A 26,284-nucleotide genomic window follows, 5' to 3' on the forward strand; every position below is an offset into this window, starting at 1 on the left:
CACTCTCCCTGCCACGCTGAGGGGAACCTTGAACAACATGTGATCCCAAGTGCTGTGGGAAGGGGGGCAGCAGGGCCCCTCTGTGACGCTGCCATCTGGAAAGGCAGGCTCTCCTCTGGGCTGTGCATGCAGAAACACTGGCTTTGCAGATCTATCATTTAGAAACCAGACTGCTTTTGGAGATGTCATTGGAACCTTTGCCACACTGGGTCCTCCCCTTATGGGGATGGCTGTGTCTCTTTGAAGCAGAAGGAGTTTCTTTCCTGTTGACTCCAGTGGAAAGGTGGGAGCTGCAGCTTCCAGGACAGAGTTAACTAAAAATTGAGGGGGATCTGGGGTAGCAGGAGTAGGTTGTTCAGAACTAACAGCTGGGCAATGGGGTGGGGGAGGAAGACTTTTAGTCTCTTCCTTCCCCCCCACTCCCATCCTGACTACGAGTTTGTCCCCTCCATCATCAGAGATGGCTCAAGAACCCCCTGGAGAAGGGAGGGGGGAGTTTCAGTGTGTCCACCAGTCCTACTCTTTTTTCTGTCTTCCTCCCCAATTCCTAACCCCTTTGTACAGGCTAAGTGCTTGGGAGGGGCCCAAGCAGCTTTTGTCTTGGGCTCTCTGCCAAGTGACCATCACACACCCCCACACCCCTCCCACACACACACATCCCCACACACACCTTAAGGTGGGGAGGGGGGGCTGACACCACACTAGCTGGTGCAACTCCCGTTTCCAGGCCATTCTGACTGGGATAATTTTGTCTGAGGTTTGGAAGGTTCAGTGCCCGCCTTCCCCCTTTCAATGCACATGTGCGCTTAGAGAAACAAGCGTTTTCAAAAGTGGCCCCAATGTGTGAGTTCCAGCTGCCCTTCCCCTTACAAAGCACTAGTCAGTCAGGCAAGGACCCCAGTGTGGGTTCTCTGCCACCTTCATGATCTTCCGGCTCCAATTTGTGTGGAAGAAAAAGTGCTGTCTGGACCATTGCTTCTAGCAGGACTCATGCCAGTTTCCCTGCCCTTTGCTAACTTGTCTGCAACTGCGGGCTTCTCTGCAGAAGGGGCTCGGAGATAAAGGGGCTGTAGTCAATATGTTCTGTACTTTTGGTTCAGTGTGTGTAATAATCTGGGAGGGTGGGGCCTACCCCTAAGAATCAGGCCTGGGGAATGGAAATAGCTGATCTGGTGAAAAAGTGTTCAGTTCTCTTTGCAGAGGGGAGAGAAAGCAAATCCCTCTCTAGGGCCAGTGGAAAGGCAGAGCTTTGGCGTGGGGCTACATGAATCCTTATGCTACCAACGTCTCCGAGGCCTGGACCTGAGTGCTGTTAGTGGTTTGTGATGTATGATTTTGTGAGGAATAAACATTAGGATTATTCCAGATAAAGCATTTAACTTCCATTTCCTTCCCAGTAACATTGGTGGGAACATTATCAACCAGGTGACCCTGGACTTCTGGCGAGCTGGACGGGCCAGGGAGGAGATCACCATGGAATACTTGGAGCAGCACCTGTGCATGGAGCTGCTTGAGTCCACAGGTAACTGAGCTAATCGATACAAGTCTGCACTGGAGTTCTGCAGTCCGCTGCCCCTTCCCATGTCTTTCTGCTCCCTGCCAGCTCCACCCAGGGGACTCATTGTTTTGATTGGCTCTTTCATGGTCCCTCAAAGATTACTGAACACCCCCCCCCCCAAATCTATCTTCACTACATCCCTGGGGAGGTAGGTCAGTGACTTGCTTCACAGTCACGGTGGCAAAGCTGGGGTTTGAACCTAGATATCTTGCGAGAGACCAGTGCCTTAGCCTCTTCTATCTGAGCTACAGCCCCTATTATCACTTATATGGTACTTCTACTCCACTCCCTTTTAACCAATGTCTCCGCAGCTCAGCCTTAGCCCATGCTATGCTGGCATATCCCAACCAGGTGCCCACAGGATCCTCTTCCCCTTTCACTCTCAAATCCCTACTGATAAGTCATGCCCTGTTGGCTAGCTGGTCTTAAGAGTGGGTGTGCTGACCACTTCCCTAAAACATCATTGATTGCTGTTGGTGGTATCACTAGATGGTTTCAGACATGTTCCCAGAGGTAAAAGTATGTCTCATGTGTGCAATCTATAAATACCTGTCAGATTTCCTAAAAAACGGGATGAGATATGGGGCAGATAGAGCCTCACGATTGCGTGGGCACTTCATTAGTCAAGGTGACTATAGCCACCCTACTCAGGACATGGTGCTGGAGATGGCTCTGCTCAGCACCCAGACCCCACTGCTCAGAGTGAAGAGAGGCCCTGTCTTGAGCCCAGCTACCTGGAGACCAGGACATGCGGGGGCAGTACCAGACCCCACCCCAGCACTCCTTCTGGCAGACTTTTCCATTTGGGTCTCTGTAGTGGCATGCAACTCTGACATCATCATGCAGCAACAGGACCAGGAGTGGCACATGGACTGTGGAGCCACATAATTTCTCATGCAAAAGAGTGAATGTGGCTTCCTACGCGGGGAGTGTTTCATGATTTCTGTGTGTAATTGAAACCAAGAACCTCCCCAACCCACCCCCTTCCTCAAGCTGCTTCTGCATGTGTTAAGGTGCCTCTCTCCCCTGCCCCCCCCCCCCCCCCGCTGTTGCATGTTTGGGTGAGTAGTGTCAGAGACTCCCTTTTTTCAGGACTGAAGGACCTTTTGTTTCGCCTTAACTCCAAGGCAGAAGAACCAGATAAATGATTAGCCAAGGCCCCTTCTCAGACAATATTTTCAGTGTTGAACCAGCTTCTCCAGGCAAACTGCACTGTTCTTTTAACATTTGTGCTGGCTGAGATTGATGGAGATCTAGGAGCATGGAAGACACACATGGTTCTGTTACAAGCTATGCGTTGAGTGCCCGTGTTGCTCTGGTTTTCATTGCAGATGGTGGCTTTGCCCACGGCCACCTCCTTGAAGAGAACCTCATTGACGACTTTGTGCCATTCCTGCCCCTGGAGAATCACCATGTGAAGCTGTGTGTTCGGGATGCTTTTCTGGCCCGCAGCCTTCCATACACTGAGGAGGTGCTGGACGAGGTGGTCAGGATGATGGTATTTCTCCCCAAAGAGGAGAAGCTTTTCTCTGCACAAGGTTGTAAATCCGTGGCTCACCGCATCAACTATTTCCTACCCTGACTGTGAGGGGGAACTGTACCAGTGACCAGCATGGCTGCTTGCTGCACGGAGAGACTTGCTCCTCTCGCATGAGCAGATTGAAAATTTACCCACTTGCACAGTGATGGGAACTTTTGAAGTCCCTCAGAACTTGAGAGAGGCCTCCAAGGGTTACTCTCATTGTCATACTTGTATGGCACCTGTGTAGCCTTGAGCTGGTAGAAGGCTGGGCTGGCTGTACCTTTCTTGCCCACTCAAAGGCCCATCTCTTAGCAGTTAGCTTAGAGCAGAAGAAATGATTAGCTGTTGGTAAATGAAGAATTCTGGCTGGCAAATAGTGGTCTACTTCACACAAGCAGAGTTGGTCTGGGACCTTGGTTTATTGTGGTGTGGGGGGTCTTGGGATTGCTTAGTACCTTCAGTTGGAAAGTCTGAAGAGGTCATAGAAGTCACTTCCTTGCTTCCTCTCCTCTGGGCCTCTCCCCCTATGCATCATTTCCAGCACCTGCAAAGTAAAATCAGTGCACTGGCTGTTAGTAAGACAGTGATGGAGAAAAACCTAAACTTGGCTATGGAGCAGAGTGAGAATGTGTGTCCCAGGAACTGTTGTTAACCAGCTATTGTAGAGGATGCCCAGGAGCCTGCACAGATGATGGTACACACAGCTTGAATAGAGACTAGGACTAAGATTCACATCTGCAGCCTCCACCTACTGTGGGCATTCCAGATGTATAACACTGAACTTGCTCTTTGGTGACATTCTCTCATTTGGAGTCTTGTATGGAAAAATGGTTCCTGACAATTTGTTTAATATAAAGATTAAAAAAACTTTTTTTTATGTCTAAAGTGAACATCTCTTCAGAACATGCCAACCCTCCCCCTGTCCCCTGCTAGACAGCAAGGTACCAGTGTGTCTGTAATGCTGAGGGAGAGTCTATGAATATGTCTCCAGTACAGCCCAGAAATTCTGTCATGGATAGCATTTGGTGATATGAGCCAGCATCTTCTCCTCACTGAGGCAGCTCCTGCTGTGCACACTCCGCATGCCCAGCTTCCTCAGCATTCAATTCAGGGAGCTCCCAATTGCAGCCTCTTGATTGCGCTGATAAATCAAGAGGACCAGAGTGGGGCAGACAGGGGGGCAGACTGTCCTTGTCTTCAGCAGAGGTTGGAGAGTAGTGGCTGTGAAGAAGAACTCTGCCATTTGATTATTGTTACACATTCTGGCTTTTGGCCAGAGATAGTATTACTACAAGAAGGACTGTTTGCTGTCAGGGTACCTGCCAAATGATTAAAAAAAAAAAAAGAAAGAAAAAGCCCTAAAATGTCAATAACAATCACTTACTCCACGGGCTGTAGGTCAAAAAAGTGAAGAGGAGGTGGAGGACACCATGAGAACAGTTGCCTGGACATTGTACATGTGGCTCTTTGATCTATTTAAACCAGGGATCTCAAACTCAAATCATCAGGAGGGCCACATCACTGACACCGTGCTGCCCCCACTCCCTGCCATGGCTCCCTCCTGGAAAGCTGGAAGTGCCTGCAGATAGGCAGAGGAGTGGTAGGTAAGGGGAAATAACTCGGGGGGGGGCATAGGGAGCTTGGCAAGCTGCAGCAAATAACTGTGCAGGCCACATGCCTTAAACTGTACCAATAGTTAGTCCACCTATGCACTCACTTTGGAAAAAGTCTGTAAAAGTTTTTGTGTAATTGCCATTGAAGTGGATTTTCAGCTAGTATTCCTACCTGGCACACTGGCTTCTAGTTACTGGTAAGTGACCATGCATGGCTATGAAGCTAAATGGGCCACGTGGTTCCTTACTGTTTTTCTTTTGGGTGAGTGATATATATATTTATTGAGCCTGTTGGAGCAGAAAGGGAAAATATGGTGAAAGTTGGTCTGCTCAGGTTGTTACTGTGTCAAAACAGAATAGCACTCTCTCTTGTCCTTCCCAGCTACACCTCACCAGTACACTTTTGTAATTAACTGTAAACTAAGGCTTTAGAAGTTTAAAAGTTTCAATCCTGCCCCTCTTCGGCCTGTGGAATAGAAGGGTCAATGCTGCTAATCATCCTCCAGTGTCTTAGTGGTCACGTGTCAGAGAAAGAGTTAGTCACAGCAGTTTTTTCTTCTGTAAAATGGGTACCAAGAGTACTTGCACAAACTCTACTTGACCACATACATCTCCCTACTTGATTTCACTTCATAGAATCATAGAATATCAGGGTTGGAAGGGACCTCAGGAGGGCATCTAGTCCAACCCCCTGCTCAAAGCAGGACCAATCCCCAATTAAATCATCCCAGCCAGGGCTTTGTCAAGCCTGACCTTAAAAACTTCTAAGGAAGGAGATTCTACCACCTCCCTAGGTAACGCATTCCAGTGTTTCACCACCCTCCTACTGAAAAAGTTTTTCCTAATATCCAACCTAAACCTCCCCCACTGCAACTTGAGACCATTACTCCTTGTCCTGTCCTCTTCTACCACTGAGAATAGTCTAGAACCATCCTCTCTGGAACCACCTCTCAGGTAGCTGAAAGCAGCTATCAAATCCCCCCTCATTCTTCTCTTTTGCAGACTAAACAATCCCAGTTCCCTCATGTGTTCCAGACCCCTAATCATTTTTGTTGCCCTTTGCTGGACTCTCTCCAGTTTATCCACATCCTTCTTGTAGTGTGGGGCCCAAAACTGGACACACTACTCCAGATGAGGCCTCACCAATGTCGAATAGAGGGGAACGATCAATATACATCCCAAAATGCCATTGGCTTTCTTGGCAACAAGGGCACACAGCTGACTCGTATCCAGCTTCTCATCCACTGTCACCCCTAGGTCCATTTCCGCAGAACTGCTGCCTAGCCATTCGGTCCCTAGTCTGTAACAGTGCATTGGGTTCTTCTGTCCTAAGTGCAGGCCCCTGCACTTATCCTTGTTGAACCTCAGATTTCTTTTGGCCCAATCCTCCAATTTGTCTAGATCCCGCTGTATCCTAGTCCTGCCCTCCAGCATATCTACCACTCCTCCTAGTTTAGTATCTAGTACTTCAGCGTACCCAAGACTTCAAGAATTACCACCCAAAAGAATAAACCCCATAAAAGCATCAAATCATTAGTTGGTCATGAATTAAGACCAAAAGAAAGCCAGCTCCTCTTCATCAAAGCTTCCTGTTTTTCTCATCTAGGTTAAATTCACATGAAAGGGGAAAACGTAAGTGGTTTAGATTCAGCTGTAGTATGGCAAAAGCTGAGATGCTCCCTCTTGCTAAAAGCAGATGGGGGGGGAAGGTTTTAGTAACTAGTACAGGAGAGCACTTCAGTTACAGAAAAGTTGGAAAAAACGATGAGACAAATCCTTGCACTCAGATTGGCTGAAAGGAATTTGCATATTGTAGAGAAATAAGCATGTGTGATTATGCAACTCACTCACTTCCAGGGACTGGGGTGGTTTGTGCCTAATTACACAGCAACCCTGCCGGCTGGCTGGAACAATTCCATTTCAGGGGGATTAATAAACTATTGGGGTTCTTTGCAAACCTGCTCACTTAAATGTTTCTATTTTTTACATGTTTGCAGAGATTTTCGCTTAGAAGCAGGCCAGTTGAATAAAAGCACTCCAATAAAAGCCCCAGGGATTCAAGTTTATTTGCCAATAAAATATTGCAACTTTTATTTAAAACAAAATGCAAATTGGCAACACTTGTGGAACGACAGGCAAAACCTTATTTGCATCGAGTTTAACACTGTTTGCAGTTCACAGTCAGACAATAGAGTGAGAATTAAATTAGAAAAACAATCAAAAATATATTACAATAACAATTATTAAACAAAACAATTGACAACACTGGTAGTGTGATTGGTGATTCAGGTGTTTTTAGTTTAATCCAATATTGTCCTCAATGAATTCACTACTGATACAAACTGTGCTGAGCTGATCACAGTCTTTAACCCCTGTGCACAACACACACATTGGAAGAGTGACCCTTTGGTATAGACATGTCATTTTAGAGAGAGAAATAAATCAGGTGTTCAGTCATCTATAATTTGCTACCAATATGGAATAGGCTAAAGATCTGTTTCTATCCTCCAGCTCCACTGACCATCCATGCAAAAATCCACCTGCATTAGGTACTGGAAAGCGTGCTGCGCGCACACACAATAAAGGAGGAGGTTTCTCAGCATGCTCTAGTCACTCTTCTCCATTTGTGGCAGACTCTGGAAGTGGTGTATTGTACATTTAAAACAAAGTGGTGATTACCAGCCTGTCACTTGCACTTGTGAAAAAGTGAAACCCACCACTTGCCAGAGCAGCCATAACCCTAGAGAGAGAGACAGGGGATACTGTATTGGAGACATCCTGCAGTAGTGCTTTGGTCACACATGGTCTCCTTTTAAGTGACAGCACAAATAGCAGGCAAGGCCTTTTTCCACACACACACTGGGCCCAATTTTGAAGCTCTTACTCAGGGCAAGCTCCCAAGGGCTTAAATGGGAGGCTGGATAAAACAGTAAGAAGCTCAGGATATGGCCCATGGCAATTACTGATCCCAGTCACCTTGTAACCCCCACTAGACAGCAGCTTTTTAATCCACTATAGAACTGATGAATAGCAACACAAACACTGGTGCTCTGTAAAACAAAGCAGTTGTGTCATCATCACATCCTGCTGTGCTAGAGTAGGAAGAACTGTCTGTTCCACAGCACAAAATGCTGTCAGAGATCTAGCATTCTTTAAAAAGGTTGTGGAGACCATCTGGCATAGCTTACATATATATTCAGCCTCGTGGCTTGGAAAGGGAAGGGCTTGCTGTGGAAAGCTAATGCTACGCTGGGGGTCAGACACGCTGAGAAGGCTGTTACAGTGGGACCAGTAAGGCTATATTGCTGGTTCCCAAGATGGCTGTACTAGTGTCAGCACTTTCAGTGCTACCAAGGAATGTAGAGAGCAGTGAAATTCTGCATTGACAGGAGGAAGTGCCTTGCCAACTGTGCATCTCCAGGTGACCACACAGAAGAAGGAACCAACATTGTACCAAAGTTAAAAACAATCTACAGTTTATCAACAGACACTCGTAAGTTGTGCAACAGCCTCAAACTACTCACAAGTGACCAACTGTCAGGTAGCACCCATGCTAGACTACCAGAAATGGTTAGAGTCAACCAAAGTGAAGATTGTGTGTTTGTTTTGGGGGGGTGGGGGGTGGGCGGGGCAGGTAATCAGTGGCAAATCTGCCCAGCATGCCTGATGCTTCAAATATAAATGTGTAATGGCATGAAGTGGGTGGGAGGGAAAGGGGTTAGTTTAATATATTAACTCATTTTGCAGTTCTTACTACAGCAGCAACAGTACTGTGGAAGTATGCCACCGGGGCTAGTGCATCCACTTCCAGCAGCTCTGAACACCGTCAGTGCGTTACATCTCTTTCCCCACACAGACTCCCCCCACCTTTGGGACCACTCAGGCTCAGAATTCTCAGCATTAGGTACCAACCATGCCCTACTGCTTTTCCCTTGTGATCTCTGGAGGCCAAAATATGCATTAGTGCAGAAAGGGGAGATCTGTATAGCCAACTGGCCATGCAGTCACTCTAGGACTCTGGACAGCACGTGGAAACCACCCCTACCAAAACAAGAACCCACCATCCATTCTCCTGCCTCTTACAGGCAGGAGCAAGGAACTTCTCTCACTTGTGGACACAAGTAGATCAGATTTGCTGATTAGGGAAAATTCTTAACATTCTGCCCTTTCAGCTTCAATCTCTCACACACCCCCCTTCCTCCAGTGTCTCCTCCCTCCCTCCCTCCCTCCCCCTATTTTTGAGATGAAACTGTAAACGTGAGAACTCAGTGATCTGAGGTACTTCACAAAAACTCACTCAAGTATCAGTCTTTCCTTCTGAAAGCATCAATACAGGAACAGAGTTTCCCCTCCATGTGTAATTTTTCCTTTACCCAGACTGACAGTAGCTACCTTTGAACCACATCACTGATTTCTTGGACACATGACAATAAGTTATTAAGGACGGGGTTTGCTCCGGGCACACTAGCAGCTGTTGAGGACACCTGCAGTTCCTGCAGGCTGAGTTCCAGTTTGCTCACGGCTTCCCGGAAGGCAAATTTGTTGCGTGTTTGTGGGATGCAATCCACGTAGCCTGAGCAATAATCCAACAGCTGGTGCCCTGTATCCACCAGCTGGCTGTTTGGCATTGGCTCAGCAATGGCACTCGAGAGGAGGTCTGCACACTCCAGCAGCGCCTCTTTGCTGATTTTGTCCGCTGAGATTTTCTCAGCTGCCTGTTTGGTCTTTCTTAATGCCACTTTAGCACCTGCCGTGCCATTGGCCATTTTCGCTGGTGAGGTGGAAGATGACGACAGAGGCACTTGAGGGGGAGGCATCATGGGCCTCCCAGCTTTTCCACCACCATGTGCCACCACTGCCTTTTTACCACCTTCACTTGTTTCCAGTCCATGATGTGCTGCTGTGGTGTTGCTCAACTCTTCTGCTGTGTCTGAGCAAGCGGGCGGCTGCTGCAGGAGCCTCATCACTGGCGGTGGAGGTGGGGCACACTTTGGTTTTACCCGTCTGGGCCGGTCCCTGTCGCTGGAAGATGTGACCTGATGCTCAGATAAGAGCTTAAATTTATTACCCTGAGAGTCTGTGCCAATAAGCTGCACGTCTGCTGGAGTATGTTTTAGAGTGGGTGAGATTAGGACTGGCACTTTGTGGTTATGAGTGGTTGGAAGTATTGCTGCAGCCTTTGCTGGAGAAGACCATCCTGGTCTCTCTCCATCTTCTAGGGCCCCTTGCCGTGTACCACTGTTTTTTTCTTTGCTTTTAGGGGTTGTTGTTGCCAGACCTGGACAGTCCTTCTCTGCAACAGCTGAATCCCCTGAAGAGGTTCTGACTGGAAGAGCGGTGGCACCTCTTGGCAAGAGTTTGGCTTTCGGTCTCTCTCTGGTCAGAGCAGGGCCTTCTTCAAGCCTTTTGGGAAGCAGGTCAGTGGATCTACCTATGCTCTCCTCTGGCTGAGAGGAGGTGGACACTGTCCTTTCCAGCTGGATTTTTGACCTCTGGCAATTTCTAGGAAGAGTCATTGCCATCCTATCCTGCTCTGGAGGCCCCGAAGACATGGAAGATGTAGAGTTTGACCTTGGAAAAGGCTTTGAAGCGTCTTCCCCACCGGTAGGTTTCCCTGCTCGTAAACCCAGTGTCTTTTTAATCAGGCGTGGTGTAAAGAAACCTGTGATGCCTGACCACCCACCACCAGTACTTGCACTCCCACCACTGTTGGTACCACCATCATCATTGTAGAAGTTCCTCTGTGCAAAGCCCCCACTGTAGCACTTGGCTGGCGCCAGGCTTGCATCCTGCTGGGTGGGAGTAAAAGAAAATCCATCAACATGCTGCAAGGAAGCAACAGATGAAAAGTTACCCGTGAGCTCATATTTCTTGTGGGGCTGATTCTCCATTTCACGGAAGGAACTGCTACGCTTTGGAGGTGTGGGGGCATTCCTCTTCTTCATAAAGGAGCTGAAAAAGCCACCCTTTCTGTCCCTGGTGAAAGTGGTCTCTTTGGCATCTTCCAAGAGGCCGCTAGGGGACTTGTCCCTTTGCTTGCGAGGCAGTGCTGGAGATCCACTTGTTGGCTGTGTGCTTCTGATAAACCCTAGAGAGAAGAAACAGATGTGAATAAAGAATTGATGAAAACTCTAACTCACCCTGCAAGTTGGTTGAACAGGCCTGGAACATTTAGATGTTCCAAATCTACAGTGCTCTCTTCTGAAAAAAAATATAATTTTGTGCACATCTGGTGTTCTTTAGCAAATGATTTAACACACAAAAATAAGTCGAGAAATTCACTTAACAGAATATCTAGGAGAAAATTGATGAATCTGCTCTTGTCTTCTACTTTCTTGCTATTTCTTTTCCTTTCCCTGTGCCTATTCTCTCTTCCTTCCTTAACTGCTTAAAATGTTTTGGTATTTTACTGTTTGATACAGGACTTCACATATAAAACTGACAAAACACAGCAAGAGATTTTTCTTTCATACAGCAATAAAAGTGAAATTAAAAGGAAAAAAAGTTGAATTTACCAAATTAAAACAGACTACAGCCAGTCCCCGTGGCATAGCTGATTAAATGCCCTAGCATGTCATGACACCAAGCTTTGAGTCAGGCAGACGTCACAAGTGAAAGCAGCCAGAGGAACTCTGTAGCTAGTTCCTGGGCATATGTCCTCACCACAAAGGCTGCTTCACAACATGAAACAGTTATTGAACTCTGTTTTTGAGTCATAGAATGAGGCAGGAAAGCTTGCACAGCACCTGCCCAAACCAGACCTGCTTTTAATTGGTGCAAGAAATCCCTTCATTTGCTTAGCAATAAAACAAGCAATTTCTGCACACATACCATGACAAAAAGCCCCAAACTTGTTCTGTACCGTTTCATACTTCTGAAGAAAAGAGCCATGCTGCTTTTCTCCATATTGGAATCCTCCTTTTTCTCAGCACCTTCAGCTTTCCCAAGAAATCAAGTGTTCCCACAATCTGATCATTCCACTTCACTACTCCAGGAACAGTAACACAGCCAAGATTTACAGGCCCTGTACATGCTCATGGCTGTATTACTTTTTCCTTTCCTACCTTAACTTGACAGTGCACAGCAAGTTTAGGGTAAAAACTGAATACCACCACCTATCCAGGTGAGTATATTTGATAAGTTATTAAATCTACAAAACATCCTGGTAAAATACACAGGGCAGATGCTCAGCTGGTATAAACTATCCATAGTTCCTTTGACTTTAATAGAGCTATAACAATTTACACCAGCTGATGATCTGCCCCACAATGTTCTGGTCACATTGATGCTTTCCTTGTGCCCACACCTGGTGCTGAGCTGGAAGCTGAATGCTCCACAGTATCTTGTGTTCCTTCAATATTCTCCTTGTTCTCTGCCTGTTTCTTCAGAGTCCTAGTCTTGGAGGGAAGCATGGGTAACCGGGGCAAGTAGGGAACTATGGATGAGGAGGAGGCTGTTCTTCCAAGCTCCTCTGCCACCTCTGTAAGAAAAGCCAGGAGAACAGTTGGAACAAAGAGCGAGAGTCTGCATCTTTACAACAGGCACTGGACCGGTGAGAAGAGCAACGTATTAAGCCTGTGAACGTAATTTTGCTCTACTTAGTCCAAATATGCAGAGGATTTGTTATTTCCTGATGGTCTCAAGGTAACTCGTTTACATTTTTAAATTCAGCAACAACCAAAAAAAAAGTTCACATTCTAAACTTTCAGGTTAAGACAGATCTGCTCATGGCCCAAATGCTAACCCAGGAGTTCTAAAAAGTGACCACCTCTACCTTTAATAGGGAGAAGCGGCCTGCAAAGACTAGTGGGGTCCCACAATGCAGGGTTTCCTCTTGACCTAGGAGGCAGCTGCAAGGCTCAAGGTTGAGGACACTGCACCTTTGCATGCTGCAACCCCATATTAAAATAATATGAAGACAGCTTTTATTTTCTCCAATGTATACATATGAGGTAGGTCCTTAAAGCTCCTGGCAACTTGCCAGGCTGCCTCTTGTCTGGGAAAAGTTTGATTGCCCCTATTTTAAACCATCACTGGGGAATTTTAGACAGTATTTTTTCTGTGGTAAGGAAGAAGATGGATCAACTTTCTTTAAATTTTGTTTCAAAGCTGGTTAGGAGGTGCTGAGGTACTCCCCTCTTGTGACTAATACTGTGTACTATGTTTCAGACTACTGGCTTTTCTACACTACAGGTTATGTCAGTATAACTTACGTTGCTCAGAGGTGTGAATAAGCCACCCCCCCCGAGTGACGTAAGGTACACCGACCTTGCTCAGAGGTGTGAATAAGCCACCCCTCTGAGTGACGTAAGGGACACCGACCTAAGTGCCGTGTGGACAGCATTATGTCGGTGGGAGAGCTTCTCCCACTGATGTTGCTGCTGCTGCTTGTTGGGGTGGATTAATTAAGCGGGTGGGAGAGCTCTCTCCCGTTGGCTTAGACCGTACAGCAGCTTCACCAGATGCACTACAGCGGCGCAGCCCCATTGCCGATGCTGCACGGCTGTAGCACTTCTAGTGCAGACTAGCATTAATATTTATTTTCTAGCTACGTCCATGAGGTTGTTGCATCATTTGTTGCTGGCAATGGCACGCTGGGAGAATCTGACTTCAGAGATTAAAGCAGAGACACTACTCTGTGAAAACAATTTCTATTTGTAGTCATGCAATTTCTGGAGTCACAAATATAAACCCTTCCTATTTTACACCCACCCACCCACCTTCCTCCCTTGTCCCCTGAATGACAGTCAAACTCAGGTCTGCAATGGAAGCAAGAGTTTATTCTTTCTAAAAATCTCTCCTCTTTGTACCTGAATGAATTACTTCAATTTCCCCTGCACTGAAATACTTCTGAAGTGTATCCATTGCAATGAATATGAACACAAGTTTGCACATGTTGAGAAGAACCTATCAAATGCAGTCAAATGGCCTCAGTATTCTAGCAAGGTGAGCACCAGTAGGCCTGTAATCAGCCTGCCTCAGTGAGACAGTGCCTTGGAGGTGAAACTCCACTCTCAACATTTCGAATACAGTAGCAAGGGTACTTGCCTTCAGAGATACTGGAGTCATGGAACATTGTTTCAAAGGCTTGATGGGTCTCAGCAAAGGATGGTCGGTCTGGGGGATTCCATTTCCAGCCTGCAGCATGAGAAAGCAGGGAAGGTCTCAGTGTATGAAGCAGGAATAGTGGACAATCAGTATTTTCACTGAGGAAGGTAGAAAAGCCTCTAACCTACTACCTGACAGACTATAATATCCTACTGATACACTCACTGGCTGTGGAACAGGTCCCAGTATATGCAAGATATAGCAATGATGTGGTGTTGATGGGTCAGGAATTATGTCACTGGATTTAAACCAAGCACCATGTCACCAACATCAGCTTTTCCATTTTTCTTTTTTTTTTTTTAAATTCAAAGTGAGTTTTTTCTTGTTTGCTCCCTCGGTCCTGGAGACTGAATTCTTATCTAACCACAGAAGTAGTATATATAGCACCAGTAGTATACGCTTTCAGAAGTAAACCACCGATTTTTTTTTTAAACTGTGCTGTGGGGCCTATGATGGGGTATACAAACCTCACACTGGACAACAAAGAGTTAAGGAGCGGCTCTGGGCTCAGCCAGACCTGGCCCACCACACCTGCAAGACATGCACAGGCTTGAGGAGGAGTTAAAAGGGAAGCAGAACAGCTCACTTGTGGGTAGGCCAGGGAAGAGAACAGACTTTCAACTCTCTGCTCCTGCAGAAATGGCCATGGGAAGGCAGGATCTTTCCTGACAACAACTGTGTGAAGGTCCCTCCCTCAGGAAAAGGAGGGCCTGATTCTGATGTGCCCTGAGAGGGAGGCGTTCCCCTCTCTCTTGTGCTAACTCTGTTTATGTTAATTCCCCTTGCTTTTTGTTTATGGACTACCCCGGAGAGCCAAGTCATAGGAAGAGGCAGGCCACTGGAGAAGTGGAGCAGCCAGCGGATGCAGACCCAAGGGAAGAGAGAATGCTGCAATGCCATGCCCAGCTACAAGGAGGCAACAAGAGGTCAGCTGACCCCTTCACAGGGTTAGGATAATTCAGCCTTCAGGGGCTATGCAGTCCTTGGCCTCTGCTGACATTTCCAAAGGTGCCATCTAGTGCCAGTAGTAATGGTGATTTTCTGAAGTGGATACATGCTCCCTCAGGCACTGGCTTGAGATCATCACACTCATTTTACACAGATCAAATACACCCATCAGATGGTGAATGTTTTTAAAAACACTACCAGCATCAGCTCGATCTGAAGTGGCAAGATAGAAGCAAAAGACTCCATAGCCTATTATAGATTCCCTCCACCTCCCCAGACTCTATTTTGCCTCCAAGTTGAAAGTGAAAGGAAATACTCACATGCCCTCATCAGTTCATAAACTTTTGGAGGGCACCCCTCTGGTTGTTCCATCCGATATCCCTTCTCCAGCAGATCGTACACCTGTGAGAGGTCAATACCTGGGTATGGTGACATCCCGTAGGTGGCAATTTCCCATAATAGCACCCCAAAGGCTGAAAAATGAGGAAAAATAGGTCATGATTATAAATTTATCCCTTCTCTTCTACTGTCTGAATGCTACCGCTGTTTGTATTGTAACATAAAGCAATCTCTCCTTTGAAGGTATTTTCAAGCCAGCCCATGGGGGAAGGCAGAGGGGGAGATTTGCATGCTAAAAAGTATTGCTGAGTTTTGATGTGGTGACCTAGCCTGGTATCAGAACACATCCTCCTCATCCCTCTGACAGCAGTCTAAGGAAGGAAAGGTGCCTACTACCTGGGCTGGCATAGAAGAAGGCTTAGACCATTGTGAGTTCTTTCCTTCTTACCCCACACATCTGATTTAATTGAGAAGGTGTTATAGGCCAGGCTCTCAGGTGCTGTCCACTTGATAGGAAACTTGGCTCCAGCATGAGCTGTGTAGGTATCTCCAGTCATCAATCGACTTAAGCCAAAGTCAGCCACCTTTACCACGTGGTTTTCTCCTACCAAGCAGTTTCGAGCCGCTAGATCCCTGTGTGAGTGAGAAGAGATGCAGTGACAGGGATGCTGTGGTGCAAACATCCTGAACTCTTCATCCCAATACTTGTGTGGTACGAGCATTACATTATTTTGCACACCAATTTCTGGGCCACATGCACAATTTATTTTTAATTAGAATTCTACATTTCACAGTTGGTCTACAATGTATTAATTATATCATACAGCACTATGACAGAGTAGTCTGCCATCAAGAGTAGTAGCACTTAGTGGCCAGCTGCCCACTCCACTACCTGACCCTTTAAGGATTCGGGAGGGTCCAGCAGATACATATAGAAACCTAAGGGTCATGGGAATGAGTGTGCTTGTGGAAGAAATCTGGACCTGTACCTACAAGGGTTTGAAACCTTGCAGAGAAGGTGGGGCGAGGCTTCCCATTCTCCCATCCAACTGGGAAGGAGTTTGGAGAAGGAACAATGTAAAGGCTGCCTCCTCCCTGCCAGCAGACAGGCACTGATGGGAGAAGGCTAGCCTGCTGGACCCTCCAGAGTGGAAGGATAATTAGGAAGGGCACACAGCTGAAAGGAACTGGCAAAAGCCTTGCAGCTGATTTAAGTCACAACCCCTGCTCCAAGGAAAATGCTGGGGGGGGGGGCGCGATGACAACACTACTCCTGCTTGAAGGAGGGTAATAATGATTAACCTAAAGCTAGGAGATAACCCTAGCTACAGAGCAAGGGCTGAGAGGGAGATCCTGCTTCAAGGAAGGTAGGACTGACTAACCTGAGTCAAAGAGACCTGAGGCATTATCCTAACTCTGGAGACAGAGCTAAGGAGGAAAATCCTGCTCGGAGGATGGAAAGACTGACTAGTTCTAGGCAAGAGACAAAGGAGTTACTTGTCACAGCCTAGCTGCTGTGAAAGGAGCAGGGAGCAGCTTCAAGAAATACCACTGTAGCTGCCAAAGAAGAAGTGATGAAGAACCACTATTCCGTACTGAATAAGCCTCAACTGGAATATTGTATCCAGTTCTGGACATCGTATTTCAGGTAAGATGTGGACAAATAGGAGAAAGTCCAAAGGAGAGCAACAAAAATGATTAAAGGTCTAGAAAACATGACCCCTGAGGGAAGATGGAAAAAAATGGGTTTGTTTAATCTGGAGAAGAGAAGACTGAGGGGGGACATGGGAAGAGTTTTCAAGTACATAAAAGATTGTTAGGAGGAGGAGGAAGAAAAATTGTTCTAGTTAACCTCTGAGGATAGAATAAGAAGCAATGGGCTTAAATTGTAACAAGCGTGGTTTACATTAGACATTAGGAAAAACTTCTTGCCAGGGTGGTTAAGCACTGGAATAAATTGCCTAGGGAGGCTGTGGAATCTCCATCATTGGAGATTTTTAAGAGAAGGTTAGACAAACACCTGTCAGGAACGGTCTAGATAATCCTTAGTCCTGCCTTGAGTGTATGGGACTGGACTAGAAGACTTCTCAAGGTCCCTTTCAGTCCTATGATTCCAGGCGGTGATAGGAGAATCCAGAGACCTGAGAGAAGATTTTGACAAGCTGTGCAAAAGGTAGGAGCAGTCCTGGGAAAATGTTGGAGGGTTTGAAGGAACTGTCCTTGGCCACAACCCAGAGAAGAGGGTGGTCCTAGGTTCCCCACCTCTTTCCCAGAACAAGAGGGAAGGCATGGGAATCAGAAGGAGAAGAGACCAAGTATCAGCTCCTAGATTAAGGTTGAGGACGGGGCTCAAAAGCCACTAGACTTGCGGGTTCTCTTTGGGACTTTTCTGTTAACCCTGGAGGGCTGGGCCCCATACAATCACAGACTGTTGTGGCACCAGAATGACTACAGGGGGTGCTATATTGAAAGATACCCTGCAACACTGCACCCAGACATGGGAAGGTGCTCTGAAGGTGACAGGCACGAGGACAAGCAGTCAAAAGTGTGCAAGGCACAATGCACAATACAGGCCATGGACCCTGTCTCAGAGAGTTTGCAATATAATTTATGAAGGGATGAACTAAAGAGGTAATCAAACAATAGGGAGGTTGTAGGGATGAGGGCAAAGGACAGGGTAACAGTAATAGTACTAGGTGCTTACTCAAAGGCCTGGGCACAGAAGAAAATTATCATTTAAATAAAAATAAGTGTGCAATATTTTTGCACTTCTTACCATGAAGGATGAGCCCTGAGACTGATGCTGAAAGGGCCTCTAGTATCAATCATTTGCTCTCATCCACACCAGGATGAGTGGAAGCAAGTGTATTTTTGCCTAACCCTTCTGCTGAGCTGTCATTATGCCCCTACATTTAAAAAAGGATAGAGTATTTTTAAGTGAATTTAGCAACTGAGAGGTGTGAAACTGATCAGCCCGAAGGAGGAAGGTCTCTCTCTACAGAACAGGCAAAGACCATGCAAGCTTCCAACTAAAGGGACCACCACTAGGAATAAGACAAGACAGTTCAGTGTCCACGGTTCATTCTTTGTTGGGCCTCTATTAAGACTGCCAACAACAATGGCTATTGTGATGATGAATACATGCCCACTGGGAATGGGATGAAATCAGCTCATGACACACAGGCCCTTTCATTACTGAACTAGAACAGATTTGAACAGGTGACCCTGGCTCCCCATTTTCTTCAAAGAGCTTGTAGGTGACCTCTCTTGAAATCCCACTTCCAAGCCCACAAAAACTGCAAAAAGTATCATTCTTAACGATAGGGCAAGGTCCCATTCTCTTTTACTACCATGTGGGTTTGCGACACAGCATGGTGGCATGTCACCCACCTGTGGATGAAATTCTTCTTCTCCAAGTACTCCATAGCAGAGGAGATCTGAGTGGCCATGTAGAGCAGAACGACAGCGCTCACCTCCTCCCGGTTGCATTCTCGTAGATAGTCCAGCAGGTTCCCATATGGCATATATTCCGTCACAATGTAAAAGGGTGGCTCCAGGGTGCATACTCCTGACCGTGAAAGAGACAAAGTTAACATTTAAGTAATTCTCTCAGCCCTAGTTTACCAGTACTCTTGAAGGATCTGAAATCCATTTACACCATTTTCTGCCAGAGTAATGTACTACTATCCCATCTGTTGTACTCAAAGTTGAATGTTTGATTTTCCAGGAACAACTCCAGTGTGCCCTAGCACAAACCGAGATACATGAGGCAAAGTGCACATTCAGTGCCGCTCTACATCTGGGGTAATTACCACCAAAGTTCTAATAATCCAATGGAATATGCATAGGAGAGCAGTCGCAGAGTGGAAGAAGAGATGTTTTGAACCCCAAGAATTTGATCTTTTTCCTCACCCTCAAACTCATGAGAGCCCATCAGAATTCCCACTAGAGCCAGTCATTACCAGGTAAGAATCAGCTGGGTGGGTCTACAAGTTAGAATGTCACTTAAATATGTGAAACACTCCTATGTATGACAGCTTGGTAAACTATCAATACCATGCAGCCTGCTTGTAGATCAGGACTCATTCACACACATTCCTTTGACAACTTGCACATTTATTGCAGCTGTGTGCAAAGCATGTATCGGTGGTAGAGGGAAACATGATATTAGTGTCAATTCTTTAAATAGGTCCTACCCCTGTTGTAGCTCCCTTTTACGGCTAATCATTCTGGCTCTCTCACACTGACAAACAGCATACTCCCACATGATGCATCAGAAGAGGTACTCCAAAAACACTGATGTGTATCTTGAACACAAGTCTCTTTACATTGTACTCTCCTCCAGCTACCAGACAGGGCTGGGCGGAGGCATCATCTGTGTCTACTTGATAATGGGTGCAGAGTGATTGAGATTACTGGAGTTCTTCACATTCCCAGCATTATTTCCTTTTGCCCTACTCTAAGCGGACAGCTTGGCTCCCAAAGTCCAGTCCAGGTGCGGCAGCAGATGGGACTATACACTAGCGAAGATTTGGGATCTAATGTCTATAGAGAATCTTTCCACACTATTCCACAGAATTAAGAGCTATGCTGACTATGTAGCAGTAATCACCCTACCATACACATTCCAGTGAGAGAACTTGGGTATGGCCAAGCTGCAAAGCCTGCATATTTCTTCCACTCATGTGTTGCTTCAGTATGAACTTGTCTCTTCATTTGCCTCACCACTGCAGTTATCTAATTGTTATATTTGAACCCAGAGGACAACACACTAATATTTATTTGGTGATATGCATATTAGTCCTTTCCCACAGCAGTAGAGATTTGGTTGCTTTGTATTGTTATTAGTTACAGATATAGTTAATCTATTCAGTGGGGCTTTTATCAATAGATGTCTTTCTGTTCATATAAGTAACTGGGCAAAGACTATAAATGACAGTCTCATTCACACAAGACACTATCATACTTTCTTTTAGATATGACATCATCTCCCTCAGTGCAGTGATAACTGTTATACACACACACACACACACACTAAAGTGAGAGAGCACACAGAACAGAAGACTCAAACTTCAGTAGGTATGTTGTCAAACATATCGTGTAGGGCTAAAGCACTGGGACTTCAGTCTAGTGCCCCAAGAGTACACATACCACAAAGGTAAGGACACTATAAACCCAGGCAGGCCTAAACATCATCCTTAGGTCAAATGCAGCTCAGAGTACAACAGCATAAACCAATGCTGTCTAAATAGAGGCACCTTCCAAAGAAGTGACAGATCTGAATATGCAGTTTGATCCAAGCATCCAGGTAACATTGCCTGCTGGACTCTGTCAATTGAAGTCATAGTTCTCTATTAAGTATTGGATTAAAATTTGGGGTGTCCCGTAGCTCCAGGCAAGTTCTCAAAATGGCCTTCAATTAGGCCAAGTTTGAATGCCACTGCCACAAGTGTACACTTTGGAGCATACTGTTAGCTTAAACCCAGACTAGACCCCAACTTTGCAAGAATAGTGCATAGACTAAAGCAGGTCAGTGATATGACAGCTGTCACTGTTTTTAAACAAAGATTCAGTTTCAATAGAAATTAAGACAGTAAGCACAGAAAGAGAGATCAAACCCCTTCACTCACCTAATAATTGCACTAGATTTGGGTGCTTGATTTCCTTCATCACAGCAGCTTCTTTCAAGAACTCCTCCACTTCCATGGTATCTTCCTGGAAAAATGGGACAAAACAAAACAGGCAAACCCTTCTTAATGACTTTAAGGTCTGTTTTAACACTGCACTGTTCCAACACAGGAACTGGAGATGAATTCTTTTGTATGTGTTTCTCATTTCTGGTTTCATTAATGCACTAGTGTTTGCAAAAAAGCATGTCCATTTCTTTCCCACCCCCGACTGGCCAACATAGGTATTGCTTCTCAGGCTTTGAACAAAAAACATCAAAGGACTCCATAACCTCTGGCCCAGCTGACTGGACATCTGCAGTATGGTTCAGCAACTTTAACAGCCTAGCGACTGATCTACACTGACACTTGGGAGCTTCAAGCTTAATTTGTGATTTCTTGCTCCTTAGTCCATCAAGTCTAAAAAGGCTAGGGAGCTCAAGTCTCTGGAGGGAAAGAGAGCCTGAGGTCAATTATTAGCAGTCCTTCTGACTGAGGAGTAGTTTTGATTGGTTATACAAGGGAATCCTGCCAAAGTGTCCTCACCTGGAAAGATGACAACTACAGTTGTAGACCATAGTGCTAGCTTTAGCATTTTATTTTACTTAGCAGTAACACAAGGAACCTATAGGCCTGTATCCTCTAAGATATTAGCTTACGCCCTTAACACAGGACATAAGTTACCATAAGGCTTTGAGGCCTATGACCTCTGACATAGAAAAATGGCCTGACAATTACTCTGAGTTTTGCAGAACTGGGAATAGCATGTTTTTTGTTTGTTGGGGGCGGGGGGGAGTGAGGGTTTGTGCATAACAATACCAGGTAACTGCAGGAACACTGAACGAATAGTAAGTTTGGATATTTTACAATGGATCGTTGCAGATGCTTAACCACAAACTTGCCTTGACAACAAATTGATGTATATGGTAAGAAGTTAAAATCACAGGTATACAACCCTATAGGACAAAAGGCACCCGTAGGGTGAGGAAGTTAAATACGGACAAGGGAGGCTGGGCACTCAAATGAATATTTATGACAGGTTCTAGCCCTATAACAGGGCAGACCACAATGTAAGGAGGTATGTGTGTGGTCATCATTGGTTGATCTAGACCACTGGATTCGCTTGGCATGCCAAGGACAGAGCAGGTTTTTTGTCACTCATTGCCAGATTCCCAAAGAAGTGTGTGGGACTATATGCAAGGAATGGTACAAGAGATGGTACTACAAAGTTAATGTTATCTTCGTATATGGTTTGGAGCTTGTGTCTCTTTACTAATTGTGCTAATACAAGTGCTGAAAGCTCTGCTTTGCTCTCAGCATGAGTGCCTTCATTGTTCATATCAGGGTTCCCAACCAGATACTGAACTCAATAACCTTGCTTCTGTTGTGCCTGCTTCTGGGATCTTCTAGAATCTTACAATCCCCCAGCATTTTAAATGAGTGTTAATGGAAGTCAATAACCACTAAAGAATCAGACTACACAATGTTGGAACTTAAATGAAGGGTGTGTAGAGGGGAGAGGGTTCTGAAGTTTTCCAGAGGCAGGAGTGGGGGGGAGAAGGAGAAGTTTTCCTTACCCCTTGTTCTCTGAGAAAAATCCATAACCCATTTTCTTCTTCCAGGTGGCTGTTACAATAGCCCTGCCTTAGACACTCAGTCTCCATGGAGAACAGACTTGACCAGGGAATTCTAATTGCTTTTAAGCCCTCACAGAGCTTAAAGTTTGTTGTAGCTAACCTTTCTTCCCTGCAGGCTACTGTATAGTCAGCATAGGAGTTAGAGTTTCCCCACTCAATTTCCAGATGTGTTTGGCATTAGCAGGTGCAAAACATTCCAGAACTAAGAGCACACTGCACTCTTCTGTTGCCTAAACACACACTTCTAATGAAACAGTGAGTGCACAGTGGTCTTAAAACCCACCTTTAGTGTTTTCACAGCAACTGTGAGATTGTATTTCTTCCAGACACCAACGTACACTTCACCATACTGCCCCCCCCCAAGTTTGTGCTTCATGGTGATATCTGTTCGTTCCATCTCCCACTTGTCATGGATGGGGGACACTCCATAGACTGTGGGCTTATTGCATTTGGGTGCTGGGTAATGCAAGGTTGTCACCAGTCCATCTGCCACTGTAGAATGATGGTGAACTAGTTCTGCTAATGTATTGAAGCGGCTTTCGGCTGTCACATACACCTGATGAGAAAGGATCAAGAATCCATTTAACGAGGTAGATATCTGAAATATTTCAGTGATGGTGGAAGACAGGACAGTAAAAACATTCAAATAAATATGAAGGGAATTCATAAATAAATTTGCTCTCAGTTTGATAGGGAAATAGAACAGGCCAATACATAGGGTTTACAGCTGCAGCAAGAGGCAGGTTGGGAAAATACAGCTGCTGAAGTGATTGGCTTGTCTGATGACATCCCCCATGCTTTCCATAATTTTAAAACCAAAACTATTGTAAAGTGCAGTCTCCAACCTCTTTAGGACCAGTGGAATCTCCCCCAGATATGACACACCACACCCTAATTGTGCCAAAGACAAACAACTGTTGGTTTAACAAAGTCTTGCTTATTCTCACATACAGACTGTTCCTGCCAGGGCCAACTGAAATAGATCTGTAACTACATCAAACCACCACTATTCTGCTCTCCAGTCACCCACTCAACAAGGACAATTAACAGCATTCTGAGGATTTCTACAAAAGTGTTATTTCTTGGATTAGGGAATATAGTGTGGACAGATGTTCCCTCTTTCCAATTAAATCAATACACTTTTTTTCACCCTTCACTTGTACAGGACAAAATAATCGAGACACCCCCTATTTTCTTTTCCCATTGTGTTCCTTGGAGCAGGCCTTACCTTTCCATCTGCGGTGGTATTGATCCTGTAGTGGTAAACACGCCCCTCGTACCGGAGAGAGATGGACAGCTGCCCCGGGCTGCTCTCGCTTTCACGAACCAGGAAGCTGCCATTGATGAGGCTGCTCAGCAGATACTCTGCTGCACTGCGTGACACAGGCCCATGATACCAGGAATGCTTCTCCAGGCTGTTCACTGGTGTGATATAGTTGCTTGGCACCCATCCCTGCCCATTCTTAGAACATACCTCACTCCATTCACCATTCTGGTTGTAACCCAGGACTCGTAGCTTCTCACCTGAGGATGGGGACAAGAGTTGGTATGGGGAATCAAGCTGAAATCAGGTCAGTCTTCTTTGAGTGCACATACTACTAGTTAACTAAGCTTGCCTTTGCAGCTAGAGAATACAAGTCTTTGGCAATGACCCTTTAATACAACATTCCCAAGCTGCTCCATGTAATTTTTAAGTAGATAAAAAGTAAAATTCAGAAAGTGGACTCAGGTTAGCTTTTAACCTAGATTTAGGAGCCAGGGCAGAGTAGGAGGGGAGAATAGTTTTGACAACCTCCAAATCTGAGGAGCAGAACAGCGAAGACACTATTCCCTAATTGCTCCAGTTTGGATACTCAGCTAAAACTTACTAACATATAACCACATTTCCACATATGTCAACCAATTCCAGTGCTTCCTCTGGTTTAGATTTCTGGAGCAGGGAGCTGATGCTTTCCTAAGAGGTTGAGGACCCATTCTAGGTTGGATGACTTAAAACCAACCCCTTTAAAAATGGTTGTACAGCAAGATACATTTTTCTGGCATCCACTGACACAAGTGCTAAAATCTCCAAGCTGATATGTTCCTTGGTATATTTAAAGAAGCCTTTGATTTCCATTGAGTTGAGGCAGCGGACAGTGAAATCTGTATATGGGCGATAAAGTTGAAAGGGTCACTACAGACAGACAAAGAAGCCTGCATATATTACCACTGTAGGCCCATGAGATTCTAGATCTCAGTACTAGTATCACAGTACCACTACGCAGTGCTCCTCAGGCTGTTCAGTTACCTGCCCTCTGGGCCAGGAGCAATTCTCTGAATTGTGTGGCTAACTTTCCCAGAATATCTGTGTGCATGTTGACAGCAGTGGTGCTGGGATTAGTTTTTTGTGGTGATGGAGATACTTGTCAAATCAGCAGCTGCTGACAGGATCAGGGAAGAACTAGTGTTTTGAAAGCTGACAGTTTCAGAGCAGGTGCGGCATCAATGTCCCACCTGCCAATAGTTAGTTTGGTCACTAATGCCCAGCACCCCCAAGGCTTCTGCTAACTGCCACTCAATCAATGTCCTGTCTAAGGCTGAAGGACATGCGGTGATACTAGCAGTGAAAACTAGTGCTATAGGCCTAACCCGAAAGTTTACTATTTCTGAAGAAAAACTATGAAACTTCTCACACTGCAATGGGAAGGTTAGGCATAGGTGATTTTTGGAGTATTGGGATGGTAATAATTATGCTCCTTGGATCATCAACTGAGTACTAATGAGTAATCGCTGCAATGAGTTATTTCTCCAGTAGGGGTCCCTGTTACACAAGTTAAAAAAACAAAACCCCACACCTGCTAGCAAGGCACCAATCTATCTATCAGCAAGCAGTTCATGAAAGAAATAATCTGCTTCAGCTACATTCACTTCTTCCACTCTCTCTGGTGGAATGAAGTGACAAGTGATTCTAGTATATTCTTTTCTCATTGTTAAACCCACAGCTTTAGCACTGAAGGAAGCTACCTATAGTTCTGCAGGGAGAAGTTAATTCTGCCATCTTAAGCCAGGACTACACTATAAAGTTCGGTTCACCCAGCTACATTGCTCAGAGTGTGAAAAATCCACATCCCTAAGTGGCAGCCTAACCCCCAGCATAGGCAGTGCTAAGTTGATAGGTCAGTGGAAGAATTCTTCTATCTACTGCCTCTCGGGGAGTTGGATAACTGCAGTGTTGCAACTGTGCTGCTGTCAGTGGCTTAAGTGTAGACACAGCCTTAGTGTGAAATACCCTTCCCCTTGTAGAGCGGCAGAGAAACAACTGTCGATGTGAGTCATGCTTTCCCTCTAACTTAGGGCTGTCTGGACAGGTACATACTACCATCTCAGCTATCACAGGTCTATGACTCAACACCTTGATAAGAACAAACTGGAGCCACATGAAGATGCTGAAAGGGTACAACGCGCCTTACCTTTGGTGATACTGAGTGTGTTGTCGCCGCTTGCTACAAAATCATAAAGTGCAACAAAAAGATTGGGATCGCTCTCAGTGGTTCCAAGCAGGTTCTCCTTAGAGCTCCACCTGATGGCTTCATTCAGTGCCTGGGGTTCAACATCACAACCATAGGGGCGGTGAAGGGCCTCTGGACAAACAAAGCGAGAGGAGGGAATTTACTCTACGAATAACAGTTGTGAATGTCAAAATCCAATGCACACACAACAGCGTTGCTGCAACATTGTGAGCACTGCATAGAACAGGAAGTATGGATTTTGCAAGAATGGATGTTGTATATCAATCCAGGCATCATAAAAAACAGCCTGTGTGACCAGAGGATATTGAGGTTGTTACAAACAAATATGAAAATATATAGTAATTTATGTTGAAACTGAATTTCATCAGCCCTTCTTCAAACTCA

The 26,284-nt window shown here is 45.6% G+C and overlaps 2 protein-coding genes across 5 annotated transcripts in view; one reads left to right on the forward strand and one right to left on the reverse strand.

Annotated features, from left to right (window-relative positions):
• Window positions 1-24,038, forward strand: part of TOR3A (torsin family 3 member A) — a 28,681-nt gene extending 4,643 nt beyond the window's left edge. Inside the window, exons 5-7 of one of the 2 annotated variants that reach the window (XR_012160320.1) lie at window positions 1,398-1,522; window positions 18,816-19,053; window positions 23,345-24,038. Coding sequence is in view for 1 of the 2 variants with exons in the window: in XM_073356519.1 (XP_073212620.1) it covers window positions 1,398-1,522; window positions 2,890-3,140 (376 nt within the window). In the remaining variant the exon portion in view is untranslated. Of the gene's footprint in view, window positions 1-1,397; window positions 1,523-2,889; window positions 3,966-18,815; window positions 19,054-23,344 lie in introns of those variants that run through there. The other variant, XM_073356519.1, reaches the window with a different exon arrangement.
• Window positions 8,920-26,284, reverse strand: part of ABL2 (ABL proto-oncogene 2, non-receptor tyrosine kinase) — a 73,287-nt gene continuing 55,922 nt past the window's right edge. For all 3 annotated transcript variants that reach the window (XM_073356516.1, XM_073356518.1, XM_073356517.1), the window contains exons 2-11: window positions 25,841-26,011; window positions 23,620-23,915; window positions 22,675-22,947; window positions 20,719-20,803; window positions 18,479-18,656; window positions 15,537-15,721; window positions 15,070-15,222; window positions 13,742-13,831; window positions 12,000-12,173; window positions 8,920-10,781 (exon numbers count right to left, since the gene is read on the reverse strand). In XM_073356516.1, coding sequence (XP_073212617.1) covers window positions 9,082-10,781; window positions 12,000-12,173; window positions 13,742-13,831; window positions 15,070-15,222; window positions 15,537-15,721; window positions 18,479-18,656; window positions 20,719-20,803; window positions 22,675-22,947; window positions 23,620-23,915; window positions 25,841-26,011 — 3,305 coding nt within the window. In that variant the 3' untranslated portion in view covers window positions 8,920-9,081. The remainder of the gene's footprint in view (window positions 10,782-11,999; window positions 12,174-13,741; window positions 13,832-15,069; window positions 15,223-15,536; window positions 15,722-18,478; window positions 18,657-20,718; window positions 20,804-22,674; window positions 22,948-23,619; window positions 23,916-25,840; window positions 26,012-26,284) is intronic.

The sequence above is a fragment of the Lepidochelys kempii genome, chromosome 8, assembly GCF_965140265.1.
Source record: "Lepidochelys kempii isolate rLepKem1 chromosome 8, rLepKem1.hap2, whole genome shotgun sequence".
Taxonomy (NCBI): domain Eukaryota; kingdom Metazoa; phylum Chordata; order Testudines; family Cheloniidae; genus Lepidochelys; species Lepidochelys kempii.